Consider the following 25,234-nt stretch of genomic DNA (forward strand, 5'->3'; position numbering starts at 1 on the left):
GAGGGTTTGGATTCTTCTCTTCGTGTCTTCACCTGAGTGTTTGCAGGGGTCCAGCCACATGCGAGGCCTGCCTGGGCGCTGGGGACTTGGTGAATGTTTTCTCCTAAGAAGGTCAGTCCCCCCTCTGCACCCATCCAGACCTCCATGGTGTGGCCCCGGGTCTTGGCTGCTGTGTGGTCCCCTCCCTCTTTCCACCAAGGCCTATTTCCTTTCAGGATCTGCTGGAGTCTGTCTGTGGGGTCTTAGGAGGGGGTTCCCAGGAGCGCCCTGGCACACTCTGAGGAATGCAGCCCTCACCAAGGACTGCTGGCCCCCAGGAAGATGGTGATACGGTTGGGAAGGGGGCTGGTTTGACACAGCTGCTTTCTAACGGGTAGCAATGCTGAGGAAAGGACCTCTGGGCCACCAGAGGGAAGGGCTGGGTTGGGACCTCTCCATGGGACCCTAGCTGCAGTGAGATCCACTGAGTGATCCCTGGGCAATAGCTCAGACCCTGTGGGCTGGGCAAGCACTTAGGGTGAGGGCTGGCTGTGTGTTGTGGCCCCATAGTCTTCAAATGTCTACCCAAGGGCCCAAGGCCTGGCTTTCTGCCCCTAACTTGGATGTGCCCCTGAAACTGTGTATATACCTTTTTCTGACTTGTCTCTTGCTCTGTTCCCGCTGAGACACAATCCCTCCTTTGGAGCTAGAGCCCAGCTTCTCCAGGCCCTCCTCACCCTTACACACCTCAGAGACTGGGAGGCTCACTACTCCCTCTCATGGCAGGTAATAAAGATAAAAATGGCTTCTCTTTACTGAGGGCCTACTCAGTGCCTGCCAGTGAGCTTAACTCTGTACTTGCCTTATCTCATTTGATGCTCACATCAACCCTGTGAGAGGGACACTGGTATTACCCTTATTTTGTAGGTGAGGAAACTACATCCTGAGGGACTCGCCATCATCACGTAGCTCAGGGACAGTGGAGCCCATCTCTGCTGGACTCCAGATCCTGAGTGTGTAAATGCACCACCTCACTGTCCAGATGTTTCTGGGGTTAGGCCTGAGCTTGGATAAGGCCACCTCCTTCTCGGTCTGATCTGCAGAGTTGGCGACTCTACCAAGTGTTCTCGACCGTCATTTCCCACAATCATGGCCATAACTCAGGAGGGAGGCAGGGATGACCTTGTTGGCATCAGTGTGGGGGTCAGCCCTCCTGGTGGCTCCTCTGCCTGCCTGGCGGACTCAGGTGACCCCCCAGGCCCCATCTTTCCTAGGACCCCCACCCCTGTATCCTGCTCTCAGTCATGCCTGCCCACCAGATGCATTCCCTGGACAGGTCTCAGGCCTTATGGGCTCAGCCCTGTTTCTCCACCAAGTCCCTTTGTGCTGATAGTTCAGTGTTCCCTGGTGTGAAATCCCTGGAGACGGGCAGCCAGCCTGAGACCCACTTCCCAGAGCTATCCAGGTGCTGGACAGAGTCCAGAGACCCCAGTTCATCTGCTGAATGTCGGCCTCTTGGCCTCTATGTTTGTGTCCAGCCCTTCCTCATCACCTTTAAGAGTAAGGAAGGCCGTAGCTTCCTTTTACATAGCTGAACGTGTGCCAGGCCCTGTGCCCAGAGCTCCCCCTGATGATCTCATATCTCATTTGACCTTTCCAACCCTCTCGGGAGGTAGGGGTCATTGTCATCACTTCCCTTTGCCAGGTGAGGAAACGGAGCGCAGGGTGGTCAGGTCGCTCGCTCGCTGTGGAGGCCAGCTTCGGACCGAGGCCAGTGGGCTCCAGAGCGGACATGTGCAGAAGCCAGTGCTTCTTTTCTTCGGTGGGTGTCGTCCAGGGAGGACTGGACGGGCCCAGTGTGTGCCTTCGACCTCAGGGGATAACGTTTAGAGTCCTGATTCTGGTGCTCTGTCTCTGCCCCATGGCGTCTATACTTACTGAAACTGGGTGGTACAGGGAGGGGTCGGAGCCTGCTTTGCTTGGCTGCTGTCAGGGGAGGTTGGAGAGATTGTCCTGTGCCCTCTTGCAGCTCAGCTCAGCACTGGGAGCTACCTGTTCCCCTTGACAACTGGGGAAACCAGGGCCCACAGAGCCAAGCCATTTGCCCAAGGTCATGTAAAGATGGTAGTGCGAGACCCAGTCTGGAGTCCAGATGCCTTGATTTTGTTTGTTGCTTTTCCAAAGATTATCGCAGCTAGGGAAACTGAGGCAGCTGGGCTCCTTGTTGGGTCTTCTGGGCGGGGGAGACTCCTGTGTAATTTGACACAAACGTGCTCATATCCTGGACCACATATGTGTTTCGCTTAGAAATGACCCGAAGTCTCTGACTATTTTTAACAGGAACGAACAGCTACGATATTTCCCCTGCACCTTCCTGTCGAGGCCACTTGGTTAAATGTCAGGAAAGGGAGAGTATTTCCTGGTCGGGAACATTCAGAGCTTGCTGGGAGCTGAAGTTTTGTTTTCTGTGAAGTAGGTGTTTGGGGAGTCACCCCTCTTATCCCCTCTCTGCTGTTCCCTGAGAAGGTTGGCGTTGACAGTTGCTGGGAGGAAGGATTTGAGACCGAGCAGGCGAGTTGCCCTCGCCTGGAGTGGCAGGGTGGTTATTTTTAGCCATCCCGAGCCCGTAGAGGCATTTCAGCGTTTGTTCAATATTTAATTATCCATCTGAAATTGGCCCACGTGGCCTTCAGTTGGGAGCAGCTCTCTGTGTTGCAATTTCCTCTGATTGCATAAATGAGGAAGCAAGGGGAATCTCAATGGCCCTCCAATAATAATAATGGGGCGGGGGAGGAGTCGACGCCGTTCTCGGAAAAGACAGGCTCGTTCTGCAGTCTAGACGGACCACCTGTACGTTAGCAGAATAGACGAACCTGCGAGGACGCCCATCGCGCCCTTGGAAATGCAGCCGGGCTTGGTCTATGAGTCTCCGACTCCACAGCTGCCTGGCTTTAATTCCGGATGGTTCCCCGCCCTCGCCAGGTTCCTGTGCTGACTTTGACAGCTGCCGGGTACCCGAGAGGAGGTTTGGGGATTTTGCTTTTGGAAGTCTTGTTGGCTTTTATTTCCCTCCTCTCTTCCTCCTGACAGACAGGAGAGCACCGTCGGCATCTGGGCTGTGTTAGTTCTTTTTTCTTGGCCGTTGGAGGTGATGCGTTGACACCGCTGTGAGATGAAAAAGGCAGAGCGCAGGGAGGAAGATGTGGGGGCTCTGAGGCTCTGCCCCCCCAAGTCCCTGGAGGATGAAGGAGCAGAGGGGAGGAGAAGAGAGAGTGGGGCCAGAGGGAGCAGGGCAGCCAGACATGGGGCTGCTTCTTAGTGTCCCTCTTGGCACGGAGATTTATAAAACTTGGATCTGGAGATCGGAAACCAATAAACTGGCAATCTGTGGAAATCATGTGTACCTCTCTTTTGGGGACTGAGCTGGCTCAGGAGGGTGGCCAGGTGAGTCCCAAGTGCACCATAAATACTGTGTGACGTCAGACAAGTCCCTAAACATCCTAGGGTCAGAAGCACTTCTCACAATTAGATGTGAGGGAGCATAAGCTGTCATTATAGGTTGGGCGAATTGTCATTATCTGTTCATCTAAAGCCTGAGGGGTTAATTGCAGCTCTATTAGGGCTGCTCCAGAAATAAAATGTGATGCCTGTGGGGGTCAAACCTTCCAGATGGTTCCTTGGCATCTCTTTCCCCCAGAGGCTGCTACAAGTGTCACTTGTACCTGTTTATGTTGATGTTTCTCCCCTCCTCCTCCTCCAACTCTCAGGATGAAAAAAAAAGCAATAAAATCCACAGCAGAAGAGAAGAAAATAAAAATCACCTTTAATTCTAGCGCCCCGTGATAAGCCTTGGGTGTATTTGGGGGTTATTTCTAGGCTTTTTCCTTTTTTTCTTAGATTTTTGAAAATTCTAAAATATTGGAAAGTATAAAAAGTATAGAAAATAATATTGCAGACACCCGTGCACTCACCTTTCAGGTTTAACAAATGTTAACACGGCCGCACTTTCTTCTCTTTTCTTTTCCTCTTTCTTAGAAGTAAAATGATTCAGGGACAGCAGGGGTCGGCAGAGTGCAGCCTACGGGCCAGATCCAGCTGCCACCTGTCTCGGGTGCCCTGCGAGCTAAGAATAGCTTTTACATTTTTCAGGGGTTGAAACAAAATTCGAAAGAGGAATGATATTTTATAACACGTGAAAATGATATGTCATTCTCATTTTAGTGTCCATACATTAAGTTTTATGGAACACAGCCACACTCATTCATTTACCTATTGTATTGTCTGTGGCTGCTTTCACTGTCTGTCACCAGAATTGAGCAGTTGAAGCTTAAAATACTGACTTTCTGGTCCTTCAGGGGAAACATTTGCTGACCCCTGAGAGAGCTAAAGCCTCCCACACCCTCTCCAGGGGTGACCAGCCTCCTGAGGGTGGTGTGTGTCCTGCCCACACTTGCTTTTTTATACTTTACTACATATGCAAATACTTCAAGACCTGTGGTGCTGTGTTGTGTTATAAAGACGAACAGAGAAAAATTGCACACAGCCGTGAGGAGCAAACCCTGGGACCTCCTTACTTTCCTCAATTTCAGCAGCACAGAACAAAGGCCAGCTCCCCGCTGGCCGGCATAGACCCTGTGGCTGCAGAGCGAAGATTCCAGGCAAAAACTCAGGAATAAAAATGGGGAAGGTGACACTGAAATGTGTAGGGATCCTCAGAAAGCAAAGGGGGAGAAAGAGACTCAGGGATGAGAGAAGCCTTCAGGCCCCTTCACCGGTCCCTGGAGTGCCCAGGAAACCTGGAGTTTTCTGGAAGGCTGGGGAGTCTTTGAAAGTGAGGTGCATGTCAGGGGGAGGGATGGGAAGCAGGTGATGTCAAAGGCAGTGGTTAAGGGGCTCCAGAAGAAGGGCGTAAAGAAGAGCTGGTCACTGTCTACAGAGGCTGAAAAGTCTGCAGGACTTACACGGAGCTAGCCAGGGGCCAGGGAGCGAACCCTGCACGGCCCTGTTAGAGAGGCCTACACCGGGTCCTGGGACAGAACTGGAGGGAACGCATCTCCTAGGCGCCCTCTCCCCCGCAACTCCCTGAGCACCAGCAGCTTGACTGCTGGATGCTCTACATCAGTGATTCCCAAAGTGGGCGCTGCAGCGATCCAGGGGGGCGGTGATGGCCACAGGTGCATTTGTTTTAACTTTTTTTTTTTTTTTTTAATAATTTTTATTTCTTAAAGTATTACAAAGAGTATTACATATGTCTCCTTTTTTCCCCACCTTGACATTCCCCCGACCCCCACCCCCCGCCCCCCCCCCCGCCCCGTGTCTTGTGTCCATTGGTTAATCTTATCTGCATGCATATAAGTCCTTCAGTTGGTCTCTTAATCCCCCCCGCAACCCTCCCCAGGCTTCCCACTGTAGTTTAACATTCTGTTCAATGTTGCTCTGCTTCTGTATCTACCCCTGTTCATCAGTCCATACTGGTCCCCTTTATTTGTCCCAACCTCACTGGAGTAGTCTCAACCTCACCAGGGCCGTCTGAGCCTCACCAGGGCCGTTTCAACCTCACCGGGGCCGTCCCTACCTCACGGGGGCCGTTTCAACTTCACCGGGATCGTCCCTACCTCACGGGGGCCGTTTCAACCTCACCGGGGTCGTCCCTACCACACCGGGGCCGTTTCAACCTGACCGGGGTTGTCCCTACCACACCGGGGCCGTTTTGACCTGACCAGGGTCGTCCCTACCTCACGGGGGCTGTTTCAACCTCACCGGGGTCGTCCCTACCACACCGGGGCCGTTTCGACCTGACTGGGGTCGTCCCTACCTCACGGGGGCCGTTTCAACCTCACCGGGGTCGTCCCTACCACACCGGGGCCGTTTCGACCTGACTGGGGTCGTCCCTACCTCACGGGGGCCGTTTCAACCTCACCGGGGTCGTCCCTACCACACCGGGGCCGTTTCGACCTGACTGGGGTCGTCCCTTGTTTTAACTTTTTTTGTATTACCTTTCTATTCTGAGTTCAATAAATAGTTTTATAATTTCAAACTTCAATGTTTCTAATTTACACCTTTCTTTACTATAGTTTACGAAAAAGGTAGAAACATTAATACATATATCTTTCTGTTTAATTGCTATTAAAATTTTAAAAAAATTAATTTCCAGGGGGCGCTGAGTAATATTTTTTCTGGAAAGGGGGCGATAGGCCAAATAAGTTTGGGAACCACTGCTCTACATTAAGGGTTCTCAGGCCAGGTAGCGATTCCCTGGACCCCAATCCTGTCGGGTCATCTCCGTGCCTCTCTCCCACCCCCGGCAACAATGGATACCCTCCACTGACGCTGACCCACATCCTGAACTTAAAGACAATGTGAACTCTGACCCATTTCCACTCGAGAGACGACAAGCACCGAAGTTCCATAGTCTCATGACACCTACCCTTCCCCACACCCAACATCATGGACACAAAACACGAGGTACCAGGCGAGGCATCCTTTTCTGCCTGTTAGCCAGGCTGGGATGGTCCTGGAAATGTAGGGAGAAGCCAACGGCAGGGAGGAAACACAGATTCTGGGCGACTTGGGACCCGCCCTCTCACTGGTCTGTGCACAGAGGCTCCTTTCTCATGGGGCAGCCCCTAGATTTAGAGGTCTCTAGGCTCGAATCCCACCTCTGCATTTTCTAGCTGTTTGGTCATGTTTTATTTTTCAGGCTTGATGTGTTGGAACCTCACTTTCTTCTCATTAAAGTTGGAGCTGATGTTTCTTACTTCAGGAGTCAGTTTTAGGCTAAAAATATGCCTATATGGCAAAATCAATGTCCTTCTTAGATTTATTTCTCCATGCTTTTTCTTTCTTTAAGAAAGAAAAATGATCTGAGAGAGAGGTAGGGAGGGGGAAGAGAGGGAGAGAGAGAGACAAAGAGAAAGAGACATTGATGTGAGAGAAACATCAATGGATTGCCTCCTGAACTCGCCCCAACTAGAGATGGAACCCGAAGCCTGGGTATGTGCCCTAGCTAGGAATTGAACTGCCACCTCTGGTGTGCTAGACAATACTCCAACCAACTGAGCCACACCGGCCAGGGTTGGTAGTCCATTTTTATTGCATACAGAAATCCACTTGTTTTAGACTATTTGTAGAAAAAACTATCTTTTCCACCATCAATTGACTTTGAACTTTCCCCAAAAATCAGTCGACCATATCTGTGTGGGATTATTTCTACACTTTCTTCTGTTTCATTGGTCTGTATGTCCATCCTTATGCTAAAACCATACTGCCTTCATTACTTCAGCTATATTTCAACATAATAACGTATGTTTTGAAACCAAGTAATATACGTCTCTCAACCTGTTTCTTCTTTCTCCAGATTGTTTGGCTATTCTAGGTCCTTCGCTTTGCCATCTGAATTTAAAATTGAGCTTGTCAGTGTCTTCAAAAAGCCTGCTCAGATTTTGACTGCAATTGCATATTTGAATCTACCAATCAGTTTGTGGGAGGGAGAAATGGCATCTTAACGGTAGTGAGGCTTCCCAAATGTGTATATCTCCATTTATTGAGATTTTCTTCAGTGTCTTTCAGCAATATTTTTAAAGTTATTAGTCTTGTACTCATTTTGTTAAATTTATTCCTCAGTATTTTTGATGCCCTCTGTTAATTACTGTGAGGGGTGGAGAGTTTACCTTACTTGCAAGCCAACAACCTAACCTGGTAGAGGTTCATGGGTGCTGACAGGAGACACGAGACTCCTGGGTCAGAGACAAAGGACTCTGGGCTCATGGCACAGCAGGTGGCATGAGCTGCATGTAGGCATCAACTCCCTTTCCCCCCAAGTTCCCAGACAGTCACAGGTGGTCTATCCTAAGATATAAAATGGTCCGCTCTGTTGTTTTTTCCAAATTACAACTTATGTCCCTTACTGGATCCAATATGTAATCTATGGGTCAGCTCTCCCTCAGGCTAAAAATTACACAAGGAACCGAAATTCAGTTTCCTTTAGTATTAAATCATTAACTTAGAAACTTGGAGATAATTTAAAATACAGAAAGGTAAAGAGAGTTTAAAGTTATATGTAAAAACCAATCTATACACATTTAAAACTTATGCCCATTTAAATTTGTTGGGGAAAAAATAAGCCTGTTATATAGTTATGTTGTTCTAATTTAATAATACAGTTTTTGAACAAAAGTGCAGAATATTAAGCACTAAGGTGGAAGTTGGGGGCAAAAAGAAATGGTTTGTATTTTCTGCATGAGTGGAAAATAGGATGAATTTAATAATACATATGGATATTATGTTTTGATCATCATGGTTCCCTCTGGGGTGCTATCATTATGACTTATAAACCCTAAAGAAGTGTTATTGATGTAATCAGCATCTATTCAAAGGATAAATACACAGGGTGCTGAGTGAGTATTAAAAGATGAAATGTTCTTTATGTGCAGACGTGAAAACATCTATTATGACATAGCCAACAAGGTGCCATATACTTTTGTGGTTTTCAGGTATAGTATGTGGTTATCACTGATGTCATTTGATAATGAATGCTTGCGAAGAAAGACATTTACATTATATATGGTGATGAATGTTATATTTCCAAGAGGAAGCTCGTCTCTTTTTCTTTAAAAAAATTTTTTTAATCCTCACACATGAGGATATGTTTTTACTGACTTTAGAGAGAGGAAAGGAGAGGGGAAGAGAGAAACATCAATACAAGAGTGAACCATGGATTGGTTGCCTCCTGTAAGCACCCCTACTCCTGTACATACCCCGACCAGGAATCAAACCTACAACCCGGGTATGTGCCCTGACTGGAATCAAACCTGCTCCAACCAACAGAGCCACACGGGCCAGGGCTGGTCTCCTTTTCTAAGGCAGCTGTAGATTTGGAAAAGGACAGGTGAGAGACCTTGCGAGTACACAATCCTAAATCAGCCAGTATTCTGCTACCGCTCTCCCTCTATCGTTACTTCAATGTAATTGGAATAAGTTGTGCTTTCATCAGTGGGTGGATTGGTTTCCTATTGCCACTGTCAAATTTAGTGTCTTAGAACAACATGGATTTATTATCTGACAGTTGTGGAGGTCAGAAGTCTGAAATCAGTTTCCTGGGGCTACAATCAAGGTGTTGGCAGGACTACATTCCTCCTGGCAGGTCTGGGGAAGAGCAATTTCCTTGCCTTTTCCAGCTTCTAGAAGCTGCTGTGTTCCTTGACTCGTGGCCCCACATCATTCCCACCTCTGCTTCCATCACCACATCTCCTTCTCTGCCTTCCTTAGTCCTCCTATCTCTCTCTCAGGAGGACCCTTGTGATTGCAGCGGACCCACCTAGATAATCTAGGACGATCTCTACATCTCCAGATTCTTAATTCAATCATATCTGCCATAGAAAGTAACACTCTCAGGTTCTAGGGGTCAGGATGTGGGCCCTTTAGGGGCCATTGTTGTGCCTAGCTCAGGTGGGTAAGGCTTAATGACCTCTAAGGAACACCTCTCCTCGCTCTCCCAAAGATGGATGACCAAAGGCTGAACTGGAAAGTGTGCAAGGAGACCTACCAGCTTATCAATGCAATATTTTGGCAAACCCACTATTTGGCTAACTTAAGAGCGGATAATAACAGTACAGATGTGCTTCTTTCACACACACACACACACACACACACACACACACACACGCATCAGCTGGACTACTATGTCTGGAATGTCCTATCAATCTGAAGACCCCGTGCCCTGTTGCCATGGTGATTTCACCTTTGGCTCTTCCTCAAGTTCACCTGGCCACTCCCGAGGTTGGGGACCCGGGGCAGTAACCCGCAGGCACTCTAGGCTTGGGAGCTCTTACGTTCCTTTACCCGCAGGTTACTCTGTGGCCTTTCCTGATCCACTTCCTCTCTCTGGTCACTTGGGCTGCTGTTGATGTCACTTTTTTTTTCTTGTTTCTTTTCCTCTTTCCTCCTCAGCCATATTCAGAAGGCACAATTTGTACTGAATCATCATACCACCTATTTATACTTTAATTTTACTATTAGTTTTGGGAAGTCTGTTATTCTTCATTCAGTAAATAGCACCATCATCTGTTCCCACCTGTAGCCTGTCCCATTCTCCAAAGAAAACCTCTGGTAACAAGTGTGTGAGTACTGTTTGTGATATTTTTCTATGTAAGCGCGCACATCTACAAACAGAAAGGGAAACATCGTATTAGTTGAACCACATAAACAGCAAACATATGTGCTCCTGGAGAGCCCCACTTGGCAGGGATCTTTCTATTCCTGTGCCTCTCACCGCTAGATGGCTGGCCACTCTCCACTCAGGTAACACGGGATACCAATACTTATGCAGCTAGTTGCTCGGGATGGAAATCTCAATTGTTTACACGCAGATACGATTATTCCATATAGTTCAATAGGCTAGTCATTAACTTTTTATTTTGAAATGATTACAGATGTATAGGCACTTGCGAAAACAGAGGTTTTCACGGACCCTTCACCCAGTTTTCCTGTAATTGTAGTACAGTATCCTCTCGTGTCAGTGCCCTCCAGACAGAGGCCTGCCGGGAACGCACCTCTAGTTGAACAAGTCGGATTTATTAGTCATTGCAGCGAAGGAGACCACACACTGGGGAACCGCGGGCAGTAGAAAGAACCTACTATACCAGTAGGATTTGAGCGTTGGTCAGGTGATTTTGGGGAAGTCTAAGGAAGCGGAGCTTATGCTAGATTGGCTGCTGTCAGGAAGGGTGGCCAAGTGTGTGATGGGTGATCGCAAATCTTATCTCCAGGGAGACGAGGCAGCATGAGGAGAGCTGGGCTTGTGAAGCAGCAGCAGTCACTTGTTTTAGCCAAAGGGGTGGTGTTTGGGACTTTGTGGGTGGCACTGTGGCATGGAATTTTTAAAATATATGTATTTTTATTGATATCAGAGGGGAAGGGAGAGGGAGAGACAGATAGAAACATCAATAATGAGAGAGAATCATTGATTGGCTGCCTCCTGCATGTCCCATACTGGAGATCAAGCCCACAACCTGGGCATGTGCCCCGACCGGGAATTGAAGCATGACTTCCTGGGTCAGAGGTCGATGCTCAACCACTGAGCCATGCCGGTCGGGCTGTGACCTGGCTTTTGTCAGATGCTTAGACAAAATTATGCAGTGGCCTTGTTTGGCCTCACTTGATCGTGGTGACCTTGTCTCAGGTTGGTAGCCTGTGGGATTGTTTGTGTCCAACAGGAGAATAACATCGCAGAGCTGCGAGTGCCGGGCAAACTTCCAGATGTCAGGGGCTGCTTCCGTTCCTCTTTTCTGCACATTGGTGAGATGTGTGCATATACTTCTGTGTCATTTTATCACATGTAGATTCGTGTAACCACCATTGCAGTCAAGATACAAGACTTGCTCTGGCCGGTCTGTCTGTCAGCCCATACACCAAAGGACTTGGGTTTCAATTCCCAGTCAAGGGCAGATACCTTGGCTGTAGGTTCCTTCCCTGGCCCCGGTCAGGGCGTGTGTGGGAGGCAACCAATTGATGTGTGTCTCTCTCATATTGATGTCTCCCCCCCCCCCCACCACCACCCCCAAACTCTCTTTAAAAACCAATGGAAAAATATCCTTAGGTGAGGAATAACAATAACAACAAAATAAAGTCAAACTCAGCAATTTTGAATTAAAAAAAGACTCAAGACTTTATCACCACAAAGATCTCTGTGGTGCTGCTCCTTTGTAGTTATACCCCCCTGCCTGCTGCCCACCCTCCCTAACCCCCGGTGATCACTAATCTATTGTTCATCTCTGAAACTCGACCGCATTGGGAATGCCATAAGTGGAATCATACACAATGTGACCTTTTGACATTGGCTTTTCCCCCTTAGCACAATGACCTTGAGATCCTCCCAAGTTATTCTATGTAGCAATAGTGCATTTCTTTTTCATTGCTCAGTACTTCATAGTATGTGTGTTAGCTTTCTCTTGCTGCCATAACAAACTAAAACTCAGAAGCTTAAACAATACAGATTTGTCTTCTTGTGGTACTAGAGGTCAACAGTCTTGCAGGAATAAAACCAAGGGGTTAGCAGGCTGCCTTCCTTTCTGAAGGCTGTAGGGAAAAAATCAATTTCATTGCCGGTTCCTGGCAGAATTCAGTTTCATGTGGTTGTAGGACTGAGGTCCCTATTTTCTTGCTGGCTGTCAGCTGAGGCTGTTCCCAGTTTCTAGACGAAGGTCACCCACATTTCTTGGCTTCTTCCATCCTTCCTATCATGTTTGGACTCCCTCCTGCCTCTTCTTCATCATTACATCTCTCTGACTCATCTTTCTCCCTTCCTCTTCCACATTTAAGATTATCCCCATCTGGATACTCCGGGATAAACTCTCACCTCCAACTTCTTCATCTTAAATATATCTATGAAGTCCCTTTGGCCATGTAAGTAACAGCCACAGGTTCTGGAATTAGGGTTTGGACTTCTTTGGGTGGGGTGGGCATTATTCTGCTTCACACTTGATGGATGTACCAGTTTGTTTAACCATTCACCTATGGAAGGACGTTTCAGTTGTTTCCTGTTTTGGGGCTATCACAAATGAAGCTGCCATGAACAGTCTTGGAAAAAAACAAAAAACACTATAAAGTGGGTTGCACTCTTGTTTCCTTTTGAAATGTACGTTTTCCACTCAACCTCATATTTCTGAGTATTATTCCTGTTGATCTTATAGAACTGGGTCTTTCGTAACACTGTTGTGTTCCATACAGTCCTGAAGGTCAGAACAGCGTCCTTTGGGGTTGTTCCCTCTTCCTTGCTGTATAGTATTCCACCGAGGAATTGCCTCGAGGTGCAGTCATCCCTCCCCCCAGTGGTGGACATTTAGGTTACTTCCAACACATTGCCACTACAAACAGTAGCGCAGTAGTCGTCTTTTGTGCAGATCTCCATGTGCAAGGATGAAGCATTTTTCTAGACTGGACATGTAGGAAGGAAATGTCTGGTCCCAGAGTCAGTGTGTCAGTTTCAACTAGTTATTGTCTAATTGTTCTCCAAACCCTTTTCACTTCTCCTGCAGTGGTGAAAGATTTTTCTACATTCCTGTCAACATTTGGGGTCAGTGTTTTTTCATCTTTGCCTATTCGGTGTGGAAAAAGGTGTGAAATGGTACCTGGTAGTTTTAATTTTCATTTTCCTGATCACTGTTGAGGTCCAGCACACACATGCACGCCTTCTTTTTACTCTTGCGGTGACTTTTCTCCTGACGCTGCTATTAGAGGTTACTGCCTCTCTATCTGTTTTGAAGCATTAAGACCTGGGCATTGCAACCCGACAACTAAAATTTGGTGTCTTGTCTGAAATTACAGGATGTTCCTCAGGCCTCCATGTTTCCATGGGAACAAGTAACAGTCATCCTTCATGATTAGGTGGTGTCCATGGCAACCAAGCCAGCAGCATTTGAATGAAACTGATTTTATTTTATTTATTTTTTTGCAAACACGTGAAGGTTAAAATGTGTTTCTCTGGCTGTGGTTTCCAAGAATAGGAAGGCAGCTTGGCCTTCCGGGTACAGTGGAGACTCTTTCGACCTCTTAGTGAAAAGGGGATCCAGGATCAGCTGGTTCTGTGACCTGATTTTGCAGACTGCAGCCTGGGAGGTCATGTGGAGGTCACATAGTGAGTCTGAGCTGAGGGGCGACTCCTCGACCCGGTGCTGCAATGTCTTGGGGAGACTAAGAGGTCGGCCAGCCAGTTCTCCCTTCCTGGGATCTGTCCCTGGGGGTGCCACCTTCATGCGGTACCATCTGTGTGTAGACCTGTGGGGACATGAGGCCCAAGCCTCTCAGTGTCTGCCCCCCAAGTTAGAAAAGACAAGTTGCTGAAACAAGGGCCAAAGGCAGCTGTGTTTTTCCGAAGCTAAATCCCTGGAGGCAGAGTTAGGACTCAGGGATCAACTTCCCGACTTCTTTGCCTGTGTCAAATAAAGAAGGTTTTGTTTTTGTTGTGGTGGCGGGGAATGGAGATGGTCGCCGCTCTGACTCCCCTGATCACTGCACTGCTGAGAAATTGTGAGCTCAGAGACGGAAAGGGCATGGCCTGGAGGCACACAGCAGAGTTGGGGTAGAATCCTGTCTTCTCATCCAACCTTCGGCTCCTCCCCCCACCCCTGCTCCAGGCACGCTCCGCCTTCTCAGAGGCCTAAATGTGGGTTTGGGGTGGGGACAGTTTAAGGGGATATCAGCTTGTATGCTTACTTCCTACCTGGGGGAACTTTAGTGGAAGTCACTTGCCTCTCAGCACCTCAGTTTCCTCATCTGGAAAATGGAGCTCATCATGGCTGTTCATTTGTCATGTGGGGGTTAATATTTGAATGGGTCCAGAACTTGCATTCTCAATGGGGGCAATATTGAGTGGGCAAAAAATTGGTTCTTGGAGGGAGGCGGTGACAAAAATTTAACTCTTTTTCTGTATAAAGCTCAATATATGTGCAGTGCATAAAAGATATTTTTATGGGGGGGGGGGGGAACGAGGAAAAATGTCTTTAAAAAGACTCATTAGGGGGAAAGATAATGAATAAGAAGTAAGGAAATGCTGGCCCAGAACCCAGGGACCCATGAGGTTATGACTACGAACTTTGTGGTTAGAGCTCATGGCAGGCTTGTGGGAATTGTCCGGTGTGTTTGGTGTGTTGGTGAATAGCAGAGCCCCTGATATTCAGTGTGACCACATCGCAGCTTCTCTCAGGCCTGGTTTCCTGTCCAGACGGAAAGGAGGTTCCATCAGCTGCACGAATGGGGACTGGTTGGTTCTCAGCCGCTGAGATGGCGCCTGGTGGCTCAGTGGGGGTCCAGCAGGAAGCAGATGGCACTTACACTAGGATGGTTTGAGGTGTGGGCGGGTGTGGGGAACCGTGAAGAGGAGTGCAGGACCCCAGAGCTAGTGACAGCCGGGGCTCATCCACCCAGGCCCTGAGGGAGGGGAGAGCCGGGGAAACGCAGTCATTGTGGAAGCTGGGACTTCACTGGAGGGAGCCAGACCGCCCAGGCGACTCTCCTCCCTCCCCAGATCTCCCACCAGCGTTTCCCATTGGCCAGACAGACCCCATGAAGCTTGGCTGGTGTGGTCTGCACAGGTCAGCAGCCCCTGGAGCAGAAGGCAGGGTAGAAAAGGATGGAGAATGGAGCTGGGGCCAAGCAGAAGCTGCCTGGAAAGGGACTAAGGATCTCCTTCGTTTCCTCTGGAGTGCAGGCCCTGCCCTGGGGCCCCTCGCTGCCTTTCTACCTCTTGATGTAGATGGGCTTGCATTAAAGTTTAAGGCCATTTGGGGAGTCCCTGAGATGATCCTTGCTATAAACCTATTGGGTTAGGGGCTCATGGGCAAGTTCCTCTCCTCTGATCTCAGCTTCCTCGTGGGTAAGATGGATGGTTGGACCAAGCCACCTCTGAGAACCCAGGTTGTGGGCACATCGGACTTGGTGTCAGAGGAGAGGCAGCCTTGCTGGGCTCCTCATGTTCTACTGGGTGACTCCTTGTGTCTCCTGGCTAGAGCCATGAGGACCTGCCTGCCCAGGATGGGGCAGTGTGGCCGTGTGTGTGTGTGTGTGTGTGTGTGTGTTGGTGGAAGGAAGGGAGCTCCTGAGAGGCTTCTGGAGGCTGAGCACAGTGCCTCACTCATGGGTAGGACACCGTGGCTATGGAGGTGACCGAGGTGGGGTTTTGGGGTGGGGGAGAGGTGAAGGCAGACTTGTGAGCATGGGAAGAGATTTCCTAGGAAAATCCCAGGAAAAGGGGGTGTTCCCTAAAGTGAGACGAGCAGGGATCCCAGAGGAAAAGTTAGGAAGGATCTAATTAGGGAGCGCAACAAGAGAAGGGGTCACCGGGCTGAGAAGGGGTCGTGGTGGCCCAGGGGTGGCCAGTCCACCTCCCAACCTGGTATCAACCCCTGCCCCAGGGCTGCCTGGTGGTCAGCTGGGCCTGAATCTGTTCCCACTCAGCCGATGGCTCACCTCCCCTAGCCCCCAGGTGGCTTTGTCTGCTTGACCATTGCTAGAGCTCAACCCTGGTGCCTGTCCTAGTAGGGGGAGGGGTCAGTTCTCTCCTCCCACACTTCTGGGGCCCCTGTCCAATCAGCTGCATGGAGGGAATGGCCCGGAACGTGTAAACATTGCCCCCCCATGGCCCACCTTGCCCCTGGGAAAGCCTGCTCCTCGGCATCTGCCCTGTTTGTGCGCCACCCACGCGTGGACGTGACCTGGGGGTGTGGGTCTGAGCCGGTCTATGTTGGCATTTCTGCGTGGATGTGAACATGTGTGTTTGCTGGGCGTGCACCTCTGACTGTAACTGTGTGTTCACAGGCACCAGAGGAACCTCCACCCTGTTCGTTTTCTTCCTTTTGAGTCAACAGGTCTTTCCCAAGCACCTGCCAGGCAGCAGCCTCCGCGCAGGGGACGGGGGACGTGGAAATGCTTAGGCGTGGATGTTAGGAGTTCTGCAGGCAAGCGGCGATCCCCCCGCCCCCCTCTCTGTGCAAAGTGAGAACGTTGATAGGAGAGACTCGCTCTTGGCCGTTGCTATAGGAGCCGGAAGTGGGCCGAGAGCTGGGGGCAGAAGGGGTTACCAAGGTCCCCTCCAAGGCCTCTGGGCTGGTTCAGGCTGGAAGGCACAGGAAGGGAGTCCTCTGCAGGCCCAGCGCTGGAGCAGTGGGAGAGAGGCAGCTGGTGCCAGGCGTGGTGTGGGGGAGCCAGTGAGGGAGCAGTCAGGTCGGCCTGACCTGGGAGGTTTTCAACAAGCAAGCTCAGGCCAGGGCTCAACGTTTTGAATGTGCTTTCACCAGATAAAATCGGAATATTTCATATTTTAAGCAACCCAGATTTCCAGCTTCTCTTGAACTGGGGGAAGCTCTAGCTACGCTGGGCCCCGCTTACCACACTGACATAACCAGCTGGAGCTGAGCGTCTGGCTGCTACCCGTTACCTGCCAGGCCCTTGAACTTCTCCCGAGTTTAAAGCCTGGAAAAGAAGGTCTGAATTGGAAGCCAGAGATCACAGGTTCTCATGTTGGAAGGGACTTTTTGCATTCCTCCAGTCACAGGGAGCTCATTGCATCTCAAGATGGATGGCTCCAAGTGTGGGTTTTAGGAGACCTTTTTATTTATTTATTTATTCTTAAAAATACTTTTTATTGTCTTCAGAGAGGAAGGGAGAGGGAGAGAGAGATAGAAACATCAGTGATGAGAGAGAATCATTGATCGGCTGTCTCCTGCACGCCCCACACTGGGGATTGAGTCCGCAAACTGGACATGTGCCCTGACCAGGAATTGAACCAGAGAACTCCTGGTTCCTGGGTCAACACTCAACCACTGAGCCACACCGCTGGGCAGAACTTTCATTCTTTTTGATGATGGAATAACCATTCCATTGTGTGGATGCACGGCTGTCTCTATCCATTCATCTGTTAATGGACACTTGCATTGCTTCTACCTTTCGGCTATTGTGAATCACTGCACGTTTGCATACAAGTATTTGTCTGTGTCTCTGTTTTCAATTCTTTGGGGTATATACTTAGGAGTGGAATTGCTGGGTTGTGTGATAATTCTGTCTTCAATATTTTGGGGAACTGCTAAACTGTTTTTTTACAGTGACTGTACTACTTCATGGCAACCTGCTGTTCTGGCCAGGATGGGATGACAGGAGGACCTGAGGGGGTGGCCTCAGTTGTCCATGCTTACCCCCTCTCTCCCTCTGTTGACAGAGTCGCCCCAAGAAAGGCCAGGCTCCCGGCGCAGCCTGCCCGGCAGCCTCTCAGAGAAGAGCCCCAGCATGGAGCCCTCAGCCGCTGCGTCGTTCCGGGTCACGGTAACTATCTCTGCGTCACCATCACCACCTGGCCTGGGGTGCTGCTCTGTGACCCCACAGCCCCCCTTCTTGGAGCCTCATGGACCGGGAGACCATCCAGCCTCCCTTGTTCTAGGTATCCGATCACTCAGCTGCTCCCCTCTCTGTGGCTCAGCCCCCACCCCTGGGGGCCATATGGTGGTCCCATCCTGTGAGGGAGGGGACTGGTGGAGGACAGACAGCCCTCCAGCTGAGGGGCCCAGAACTGAGCTTGGAAGAGAGAGGCTAGTGTTAGGTCAGAAAAAGACACCCTCACATGCACGCACACACGCGCGCGCACACACACACACACACACACACCATGCTTCCCCGACTCTTGAGGTGCACAGTTTTTGTTTCCACATCTTAAGATCTCTCATGTTATAGTCCGTGATGTGTCATAATTTAATTGCTGTGTTTTTTCTTGGTGGCACATAAAATAATGCTGCATCTTAAAATTGATGGCATATTAGAATCAACAAAAGGCATCATATATATTGTAGCTATTTATTTTAGTGGTCCCACTAGCACAAACCTAAACAACTTTACAGAAAACAGAACCGAGGAGCCTTCCTATCTGACTCTCCTTGCCCCTCTGTGTCCCCACCCGTCTTGCTGCACACACACAGGCAGTTTTGTGTCCCTTTGCTTCCCCATTTAGTATGTTACTACGTGTCCCCTGTCCAGTGTTCTGCTAGCCACAAGAGACACGGAGGAGTAGACACTTCCTCTTCCCCCGGAGCTTACAGTGTGTAGGGGAGATGGATTTTTGATCATTTGTTTATCCATTCATTCATTCAACAATTTTTATGGAGTGCCTGCTGTGTGCCAGGCATCATTCTTGGGACTGGGGCTGAGTAGGAGGAGCTGGCCAAGACAGGCGAGGTAGATGAGGCCGCTGGCCTATGCGTTCATGCTCTCATGTTGGAGCTACAATTATACCCAGGAGAAAACCAGGAGGGCTTCCTTGAAGTGGTGTGATCGGGGCTGAGGCCCAAGGGATGAGGAGCCAGCCCTCTGGGGAGCAGGGGAAAGAGGCTTTTGGTGGAGGAAACAGAGAAGGCACAGGCCTGGCTGTCACCCTACACTGTGATGTGGGGGTCAGGTGAGCTAGGAGTGACTAACTGTTCCTGTGGGTTGGAAAGGGTTTCCCCCAGGGAGCTGACTTTTGAGCTGGGTCTTAAAGGGGCACTAGATATTGGGTAGACAGGGACAGTGAGAGGGAATCCAGGTAGGGGGAACATCAGTTGCAAAGGCATGGAGGCACACAGGACATTGACTTGTTTGTAGAATGGTGACATACTTGGTGGGACCGGAGGTGAGAGGTCTGGAGGACAGGGTGGGCGGTAAGGCAGGAAAGCTGGCCTGAGTCTGGGTCGGGTGGAGCCTTTGAGCCAGGCTCGGGGGAGGGGCTTTCCTCAGGGCCACTGGTTCTCCTTCCTGGCGATATGTCATTAAATGCTGTCAAAACAGATTCTTGGGCCCCCTCAAGATTCCAGTGCAGTGGGGCAGGGGCAGGGCCTGGGTATCTGCATTTTAACAAGCTCCACGAAGGAGTGGTTCTGAGTCCCAACCTCTGGATCAGCCTCTGGGAGGGAAGGGAAGGAGGAGAGGGTAGCCAGTGCTGAGAGAGGACTCAGGGTCCCTTCCCTGGGTGTGGCCAGGCCCCTGGGAGATGGTCTCCAGTCTGCAGGCAGGGCCAGGAGGCGGGCACATGGGTGACCCTGACTCGAGTCAACTTGAGTAGAGGCCGGTCCTGCCTTCCCTGGATCCCTGGAGCCATGACAGCTGGGACCTTAGGGAACAATGACCACTAATAACAGCCAGCTGGTCTGTGCTCAGGATCTTACACATATGAACTCTTTGACTCCTTGAGACAACCCTGCAGCTGATTTTTTTGATCACCCCATTTTACAGATGGGAAAACTGAGGTTTAGAGAGGTGAAGTCACCCAAGCACCAACTGCTAATGGTGGAGCCAAGACTTGAACCCTGACTCTCTGGCCCTAGAGCGTGAGCACGCACTTCCTCTTGCTGGGAAGAGAACCTGTTGTCCCCACACCCTCCCAGCACCCCATCAGCATCACTTTTTACCCTGTTCCTTTTCTTTTGCTGCTCTAATAGGTGTGTCATCACACCTTGAAGTTGCTATAATTTGCAGCTCTTTAATTGCCAGCTAGACTTGGCATTTTTCCTGTAGTGGCGCCTTTGCTCTGTTTCCTGGCGTGGAAACCACCTGTGGATCAGAGCCAGCACCAGCCCTCTGAACTGCCAGGCCCCCGGGACTCCTGGTCCCGCCTGCCCAATTAGGGTCTGCAGGATGGCAACTGTGCTCAGGCCTCGTTTACCCACTTCTCACCACACCCCTGAGGGCTGGCGCTGTTCGTATACCTGTGTCCCAGATGCAGGAACTAAGGCTCAGAGAGTGGAAGTTGTTTGCCCGGTGTCATGCAGCTGCTGAGTGACATAACCAGGCCTGGATGCCAGGACTGTCGGACATTAATGTTTTGTGACCTTTTCTGGGCACCTCAGTCCCTTGCTGTGTGCAGCAGTTAGGAAGCGGTTGTGAGTTGAGTTTCTGTCCTGAGCTGGTGCTGGGAGCTGGGGGAGGGGACTGGAAAGATGGGAGGTGGGGATCTTCAGTGACCTGTGTGACCTCATTAGTCACGGAGCCTCTTGGAGCCTCCTGCCCTTGTCGGTGAAGTGTGGATGCCTGCCTCTCGAAGGACGGTGTGCACCTTCGCATCAGCCCAGGTCTGACCCTTGATAGGTGCGTAATAGATGAGATTCATCACGAGGGCTGATGGTGCGTCCTTTGTGGCTCCAGCACAGCAAAGACTGGGGGAGGGTCGGTGGACAGCAGAGGGCAGGTGTTTGAGGGGAAGGTCTGGCCTGGGCCTTGGGAACAGACCCAGACCCTTTGCAGGACCAGAAGCACACCCTTCCCTCCTCAGCCAGGGCTCCCACCAGCTCCCACATGCTCGGCCGACTGCTGCTGGGCGCAGCCCCATGGGGGACCCGGGGGACATGGTGTTGCCAGGGGAGACAACACAGGACATACCTGAGCAACTGCTGTCTTCACTGCCATTTCAGGATGTCACCACCTCTCATAGGGGTGTGTGCCCCTTTGCAACCATGTAGTTTAACGGAGAATCAATGTTTTGGGTTCTGTAGGACTCATTCTATTCACCTCTTCCATGAAAACTGAGGCCTGTCCAGAGTCACCACCCAGCTGGGGGCGCTTCTGAGTCTGGGCTGTTTGTACCCCTAGAGGTGGCCCTTGCTCCTTTGGTGGGTCAGGCTAGGACCGCAGCCACCCCACAGGACATCAGAGGCTCGGTGCTGGTTCCACCTCCACCTCTCGGGGACCATGGAACCCTGGCAGAGCCTCAGTTTACCCTTCTGTAACGTGAGGGGAGTGGACTTTGGAAGGCAGCGTGTGGTTTGGCATGCGGCAGGCACTTAAATGTTCTGATGCAGTCACTGAGGGAAAGAGCTGTAAAGTCAGTAGGCCTGGGGCTGAGCCTCATATCTGCTTTGCGACTTGGGCAAGATACGGAACCTTTTGTCCACCTGGTGCAACTTCCTTCTACCTACAGGTGGAGTTGGGGTGGGGGAGTGGTTCCCCAGGGCCGCATGGTGCCAGCAGACTGGTGTGGTGCTATGGGGGACCCTGGATGAGGGTAGGATGGAGAAATGACCTGGGAGCAGGTGAGCAAAGGGACCTCCTGTCCTTCGCTGGCCTTCAGCTCTCAGGCCCCAAAGAGATGGTGAGGTCAAGATTCAAACCCAGGTCTGTCTTCGCTGCGCTAGTAGGGAGTCCTGGAAGGGAGAGAGGGACGGAGGGAGGGAAGGAAGGCAGGTGGCAAGCTGGCAGGCTGGGCCCAGGGTGCTGCCCTCTCTCACCTGCCACCCCATGTTCGAGGAATTCATGGTTTGATTTGGGGGTAAGGAGGTGGTGACTGTTACAGGTCTCCCCCTGATTCCCCTCGGCCCGCTGCCTTCCCCAGACCTACACTGCCCGGGTGCGGGCTGGGTCCTTCCTCTGCCCCCACCCCTCCCAGCGACCTTGAGGAGAGCTGACAGGGCCGGGGTGTGGGAGGTGGCAGAGGCTCTGGGAAACTTGACAGCCAATTGATTCCTCCTCGGGAAGTTGAAAGTGGAGAGTCGTGTTTGAAGGTTTAGCTGAAATTAGGTCTCACGGCTATTTTTTGCGAGATGGAGAAGAAGTGTCAGGGAGGGGAAGGCACAGGGGACTGGCGGGAGCTGCAGATAAACTCAGTACCCGGTTGATTGCAGATGCCTCTAGAAGTGAGGCTTATTTCCTTTCAACCACCCGCTCTTACTGGATGCTCAAATGTCACATCCTAGATGGTTCTGAAGCTGTGATGGAGGTTTGCCTGTGGTGCTGCGAGAACCCAGAATAAAGGGCAGTTAGAAAGAATCCCTAGAAGAGGGATCTTTGGGACTGGGCTTTGAGGGATGTGTAGGAGTTTCTGAGGAACAAAGGGAGAGGAGTATTTCAGTTAGAGGGGGATCTAACTGAATAGGAAGAAGCCAATGGCCCTGTGTGATTAGAGCATTGGGTGAGTTGGAGGCATGAGGAGAGGAGCCTGGACTAAAGCTTTTGGACTTCCCCCTATAGGACACGAGCCACAGGGGATGATGGGCAGGAGTGGAGCCAGCAGGACATCTCTGGGATGTGGACTTTGGGTTTCCCCGGCTGCTCACCCCTCTGCCCACTCCTGCAGCCTCCCTGCACCTACTCCACATTTCAGCTGCCCATCTTTCTCACACACACAGAAACAGGTACATGAACACACACTGCAGACCTGTGGGTGACCCTTTGTGGAAAGGCTGTTGGGAATTATCTGGTCCTCCCCTTCTCTGTACAGAGGAGGGACTGAGGCTCAGAGAGGGGAGGGTCCTCTACCGAAGTCACACCACACATCTGGGGCAGGGCCTGGAATTGAGCCTAGCCCTTTCCATTCCCCATCCAATGGTCCAAAGTCCTGCTCCTTCCTGCCGTCTCTTCCCTACCACTGAGCCCTTCTCCCAGCCTCCTTTATGTTTCCTGGGGGAGGAGGCTTAAGGGAAGGGAGACTTGTAGGTCTGACTGTCCTTGGAAGCCCCTGCTCGCTCCCTCCCACTCCTCAGCACACTGCCACCTCCTGGCCACTGGGTCCCAGCACCAATGACGGCTGGACTCACAGTTTGGACTGGAGGCTGCCTGGAGGAGGAGTGGTGAGGGGCAGGAGAGTGGCATTCTCTGCTCCCTACGGGTTCTGCCTCTCTGTTCCCGTTAGTGCCCCTTCTCAGCGAGGGCGACTCCGTGGGGCATTGGGGTGGGGGACAGAAAAGCTGGTCAGGCTCAGATTAGACGAACCAGCTCTGTCACTGCAGATATGGGGAAACTGAGGCTCAGAGAGGGGAGGTTTGCCCGGAATACCTGCCGGGGCTCCCTCCACCACTCCAGGCTGCTCTGGCCCATCTCAAATGCACATGTACATGGGACGCATCTACATCTGTGGCCCACACACCAGTGGGAGGATGTCTGCCATGCAGCCATGGCTGGCTGTGCCTGACCTGGCAATAGTGCTGGGTTGGTGTGCTATGAATGGGTGCCCCAGATTCTTCTTCATAGCACCAGGAATTTGCCCCTGAGGCCAATGTCCCGGGGGTGTGAACTAATTTTCCTCCCTCTTTCTCTGCCTTTTTTATTTTTATTTTTATTTTTTTTATTATTATTGTTTAGTTGAGCCTTGTGAGCTGGAGTCTCCTAACCCAGCGTGTGGCTGGTGTTCCCAGGCGGAGACAGCAGGCCCCACACCCTCAGTCCCGCATAATATGTCTCTGTCATATCAAGTGACATTTGGGTTGGATTGCATCTGTGCCCCCCAGCCCCTGAGCGTAGAATGCTCTTTGTAGGGGTCCCTGATGGCTGGGGTAGAGAGAGGGATCCACTCAAGGAACCTTGGAATCTCTTTCCTCATTGTGGGAGGTGTCAGCTTGGCTGCTTGCGCTTGCGTAGGAAAGATAGAGAGGGAAGGAAACAAAGACAGCCTGGGACCACCCACTCCTTTTCCCTCCAGGCTCCTCTCCTTCCAGGGGCACCTCTGGGCCATTCCTGTAAGCTGTTTCCCCCTCCTTGCCCTGGTGGGCAGCAGGAGTCTGATAAACCAGTCCCTCCTAAGGTGTCAGTGGCTGAATCCCTGTGTTACAGGTTCCTAGCACAAAAGGAGCCTTATCAATGGGAAGCTTCAGTCATTCACGGGGAATGTCGGGCTCTGTGATGGGTAGGTGGGATGCTGTTTGGGGCCTTTCTCTCTCTCTGCCCTTCCCCGTCCCCCACTCCATTCTGCTGGCTTCTCCTAGCAGTCCACCCAGGACAAGCAGGATTTGAATCTTGGTCCATGGCTTCCCTCCGTGGGATCGCTCAGGCAAGTTCCCAACTCTGAGCCTTTGTAAATGGGCAAAGGTGGCTCCCCTTTCTGGTGAATGGGGCTCACCTCTACTCCACACCTTCCCCAGAGCCTCAGGTCCTCCCTTCTGCACCCCTCACCTCCTGCCGCAAAGAGTGCCCAAGGGGCCGGAGACCCAGCTCCCAGTGGTGAATACAGATGGAGGCAGCCCGGTGTGCGCAGGGCCATTTCCCACCAACTGGGGGCAGCAGAGTGCAGCAAGTGGACGCCTGGGTGGCTACTTCCAGAGGAGAGTTGAAGTCCCAGGGGTTTGTGGGCCCCCTCCATCCTGTGTCCCTCACCCCAGGGCCTCAGGGAGCCGGCTGAGCTGGAAAAACCAGAGCCCATCGCTGGTTGGAGGGAACAGCTCAAGTCAGGGCGTACCTGGTGTTGGTGGCTGAACTGACTGAGCCTGGGTTGACCAGAGAGCTGGGACTTCTGGAAGGGGACCTGTGTCAGGGACACTGGAGGGGACAAGGAGCCCAGGCAGCCTCCCAGCAGGAGGAGGGGTCAGGCTGAGGCAGGCCAGTGTCGCCACTGCCAAGCAGTGTCGCCCTACTGTGGTCACCTGGCTGGGCCAATTAGCACTCATCATGGTGGTCCTTTGAAGGCTTGCTGGTGCCTTGCTCCATCCTCACCTCTGCTTTGAGAGGAAGGAAGGCAGGCGTTCTGGGGCAGTTGGGATGGTGGGCAGAGCTTGGACTTGAACTGCGTAGCTGGGTTGGAGCCAGCTGTACCAGCTCTTTGCTCTGTGCAATGGGGGATTGTAAGGCTCATTTTGCACAGTCCGCTGGGCTGGGCCCTGTGCCGAGCACTCTCTAGGCATCACCTCATTTAGTCCTCACAGCCCAAGGGGCAAAGAACACACATCCCACTTTTTTAAGGGGACAAAACCAAGGCAGACGGAAAGTGAAGAACTTGCTGAAGATCACTCAGCTCATGAGTGTGGGTTTGAAGGTCTCACAG

The 25,234-nt window shown here is 51.2% G+C and overlaps 1 protein-coding gene across 8 annotated transcripts in view; it reads left to right on the forward strand.

Moving 5' to 3' along the window:
- The window catches only part of DAB2IP (DAB2 interacting protein), a 177,956-nt gene that overhangs the window by 64,274 nt on the left and 88,448 nt on the right, over positions 1–25,234 (forward strand). For 7 of the 8 annotated variants that reach the window (XM_070430834.1, XM_070430832.1, XM_070430837.1 and 4 more), the window contains exon 2: positions 17,687–17,790. In XM_070430834.1, the coding sequence (XP_070286935.1) occupies positions 17,687–17,790 (104 nt within the window). The other variant, XM_070430839.1, reaches the window with a different exon arrangement.

Source organism: Myotis yumanensis, unplaced genomic scaffold (assembly GCF_028538775.1).
Source record: "Myotis yumanensis isolate MYYU_CA2020_CCGP unplaced genomic scaffold, mMyoYum1.0.hap1 SCAF_12, whole genome shotgun sequence".
Classification (NCBI taxonomy): domain Eukaryota; kingdom Metazoa; phylum Chordata; class Mammalia; order Chiroptera; family Vespertilionidae; genus Myotis; species Myotis yumanensis.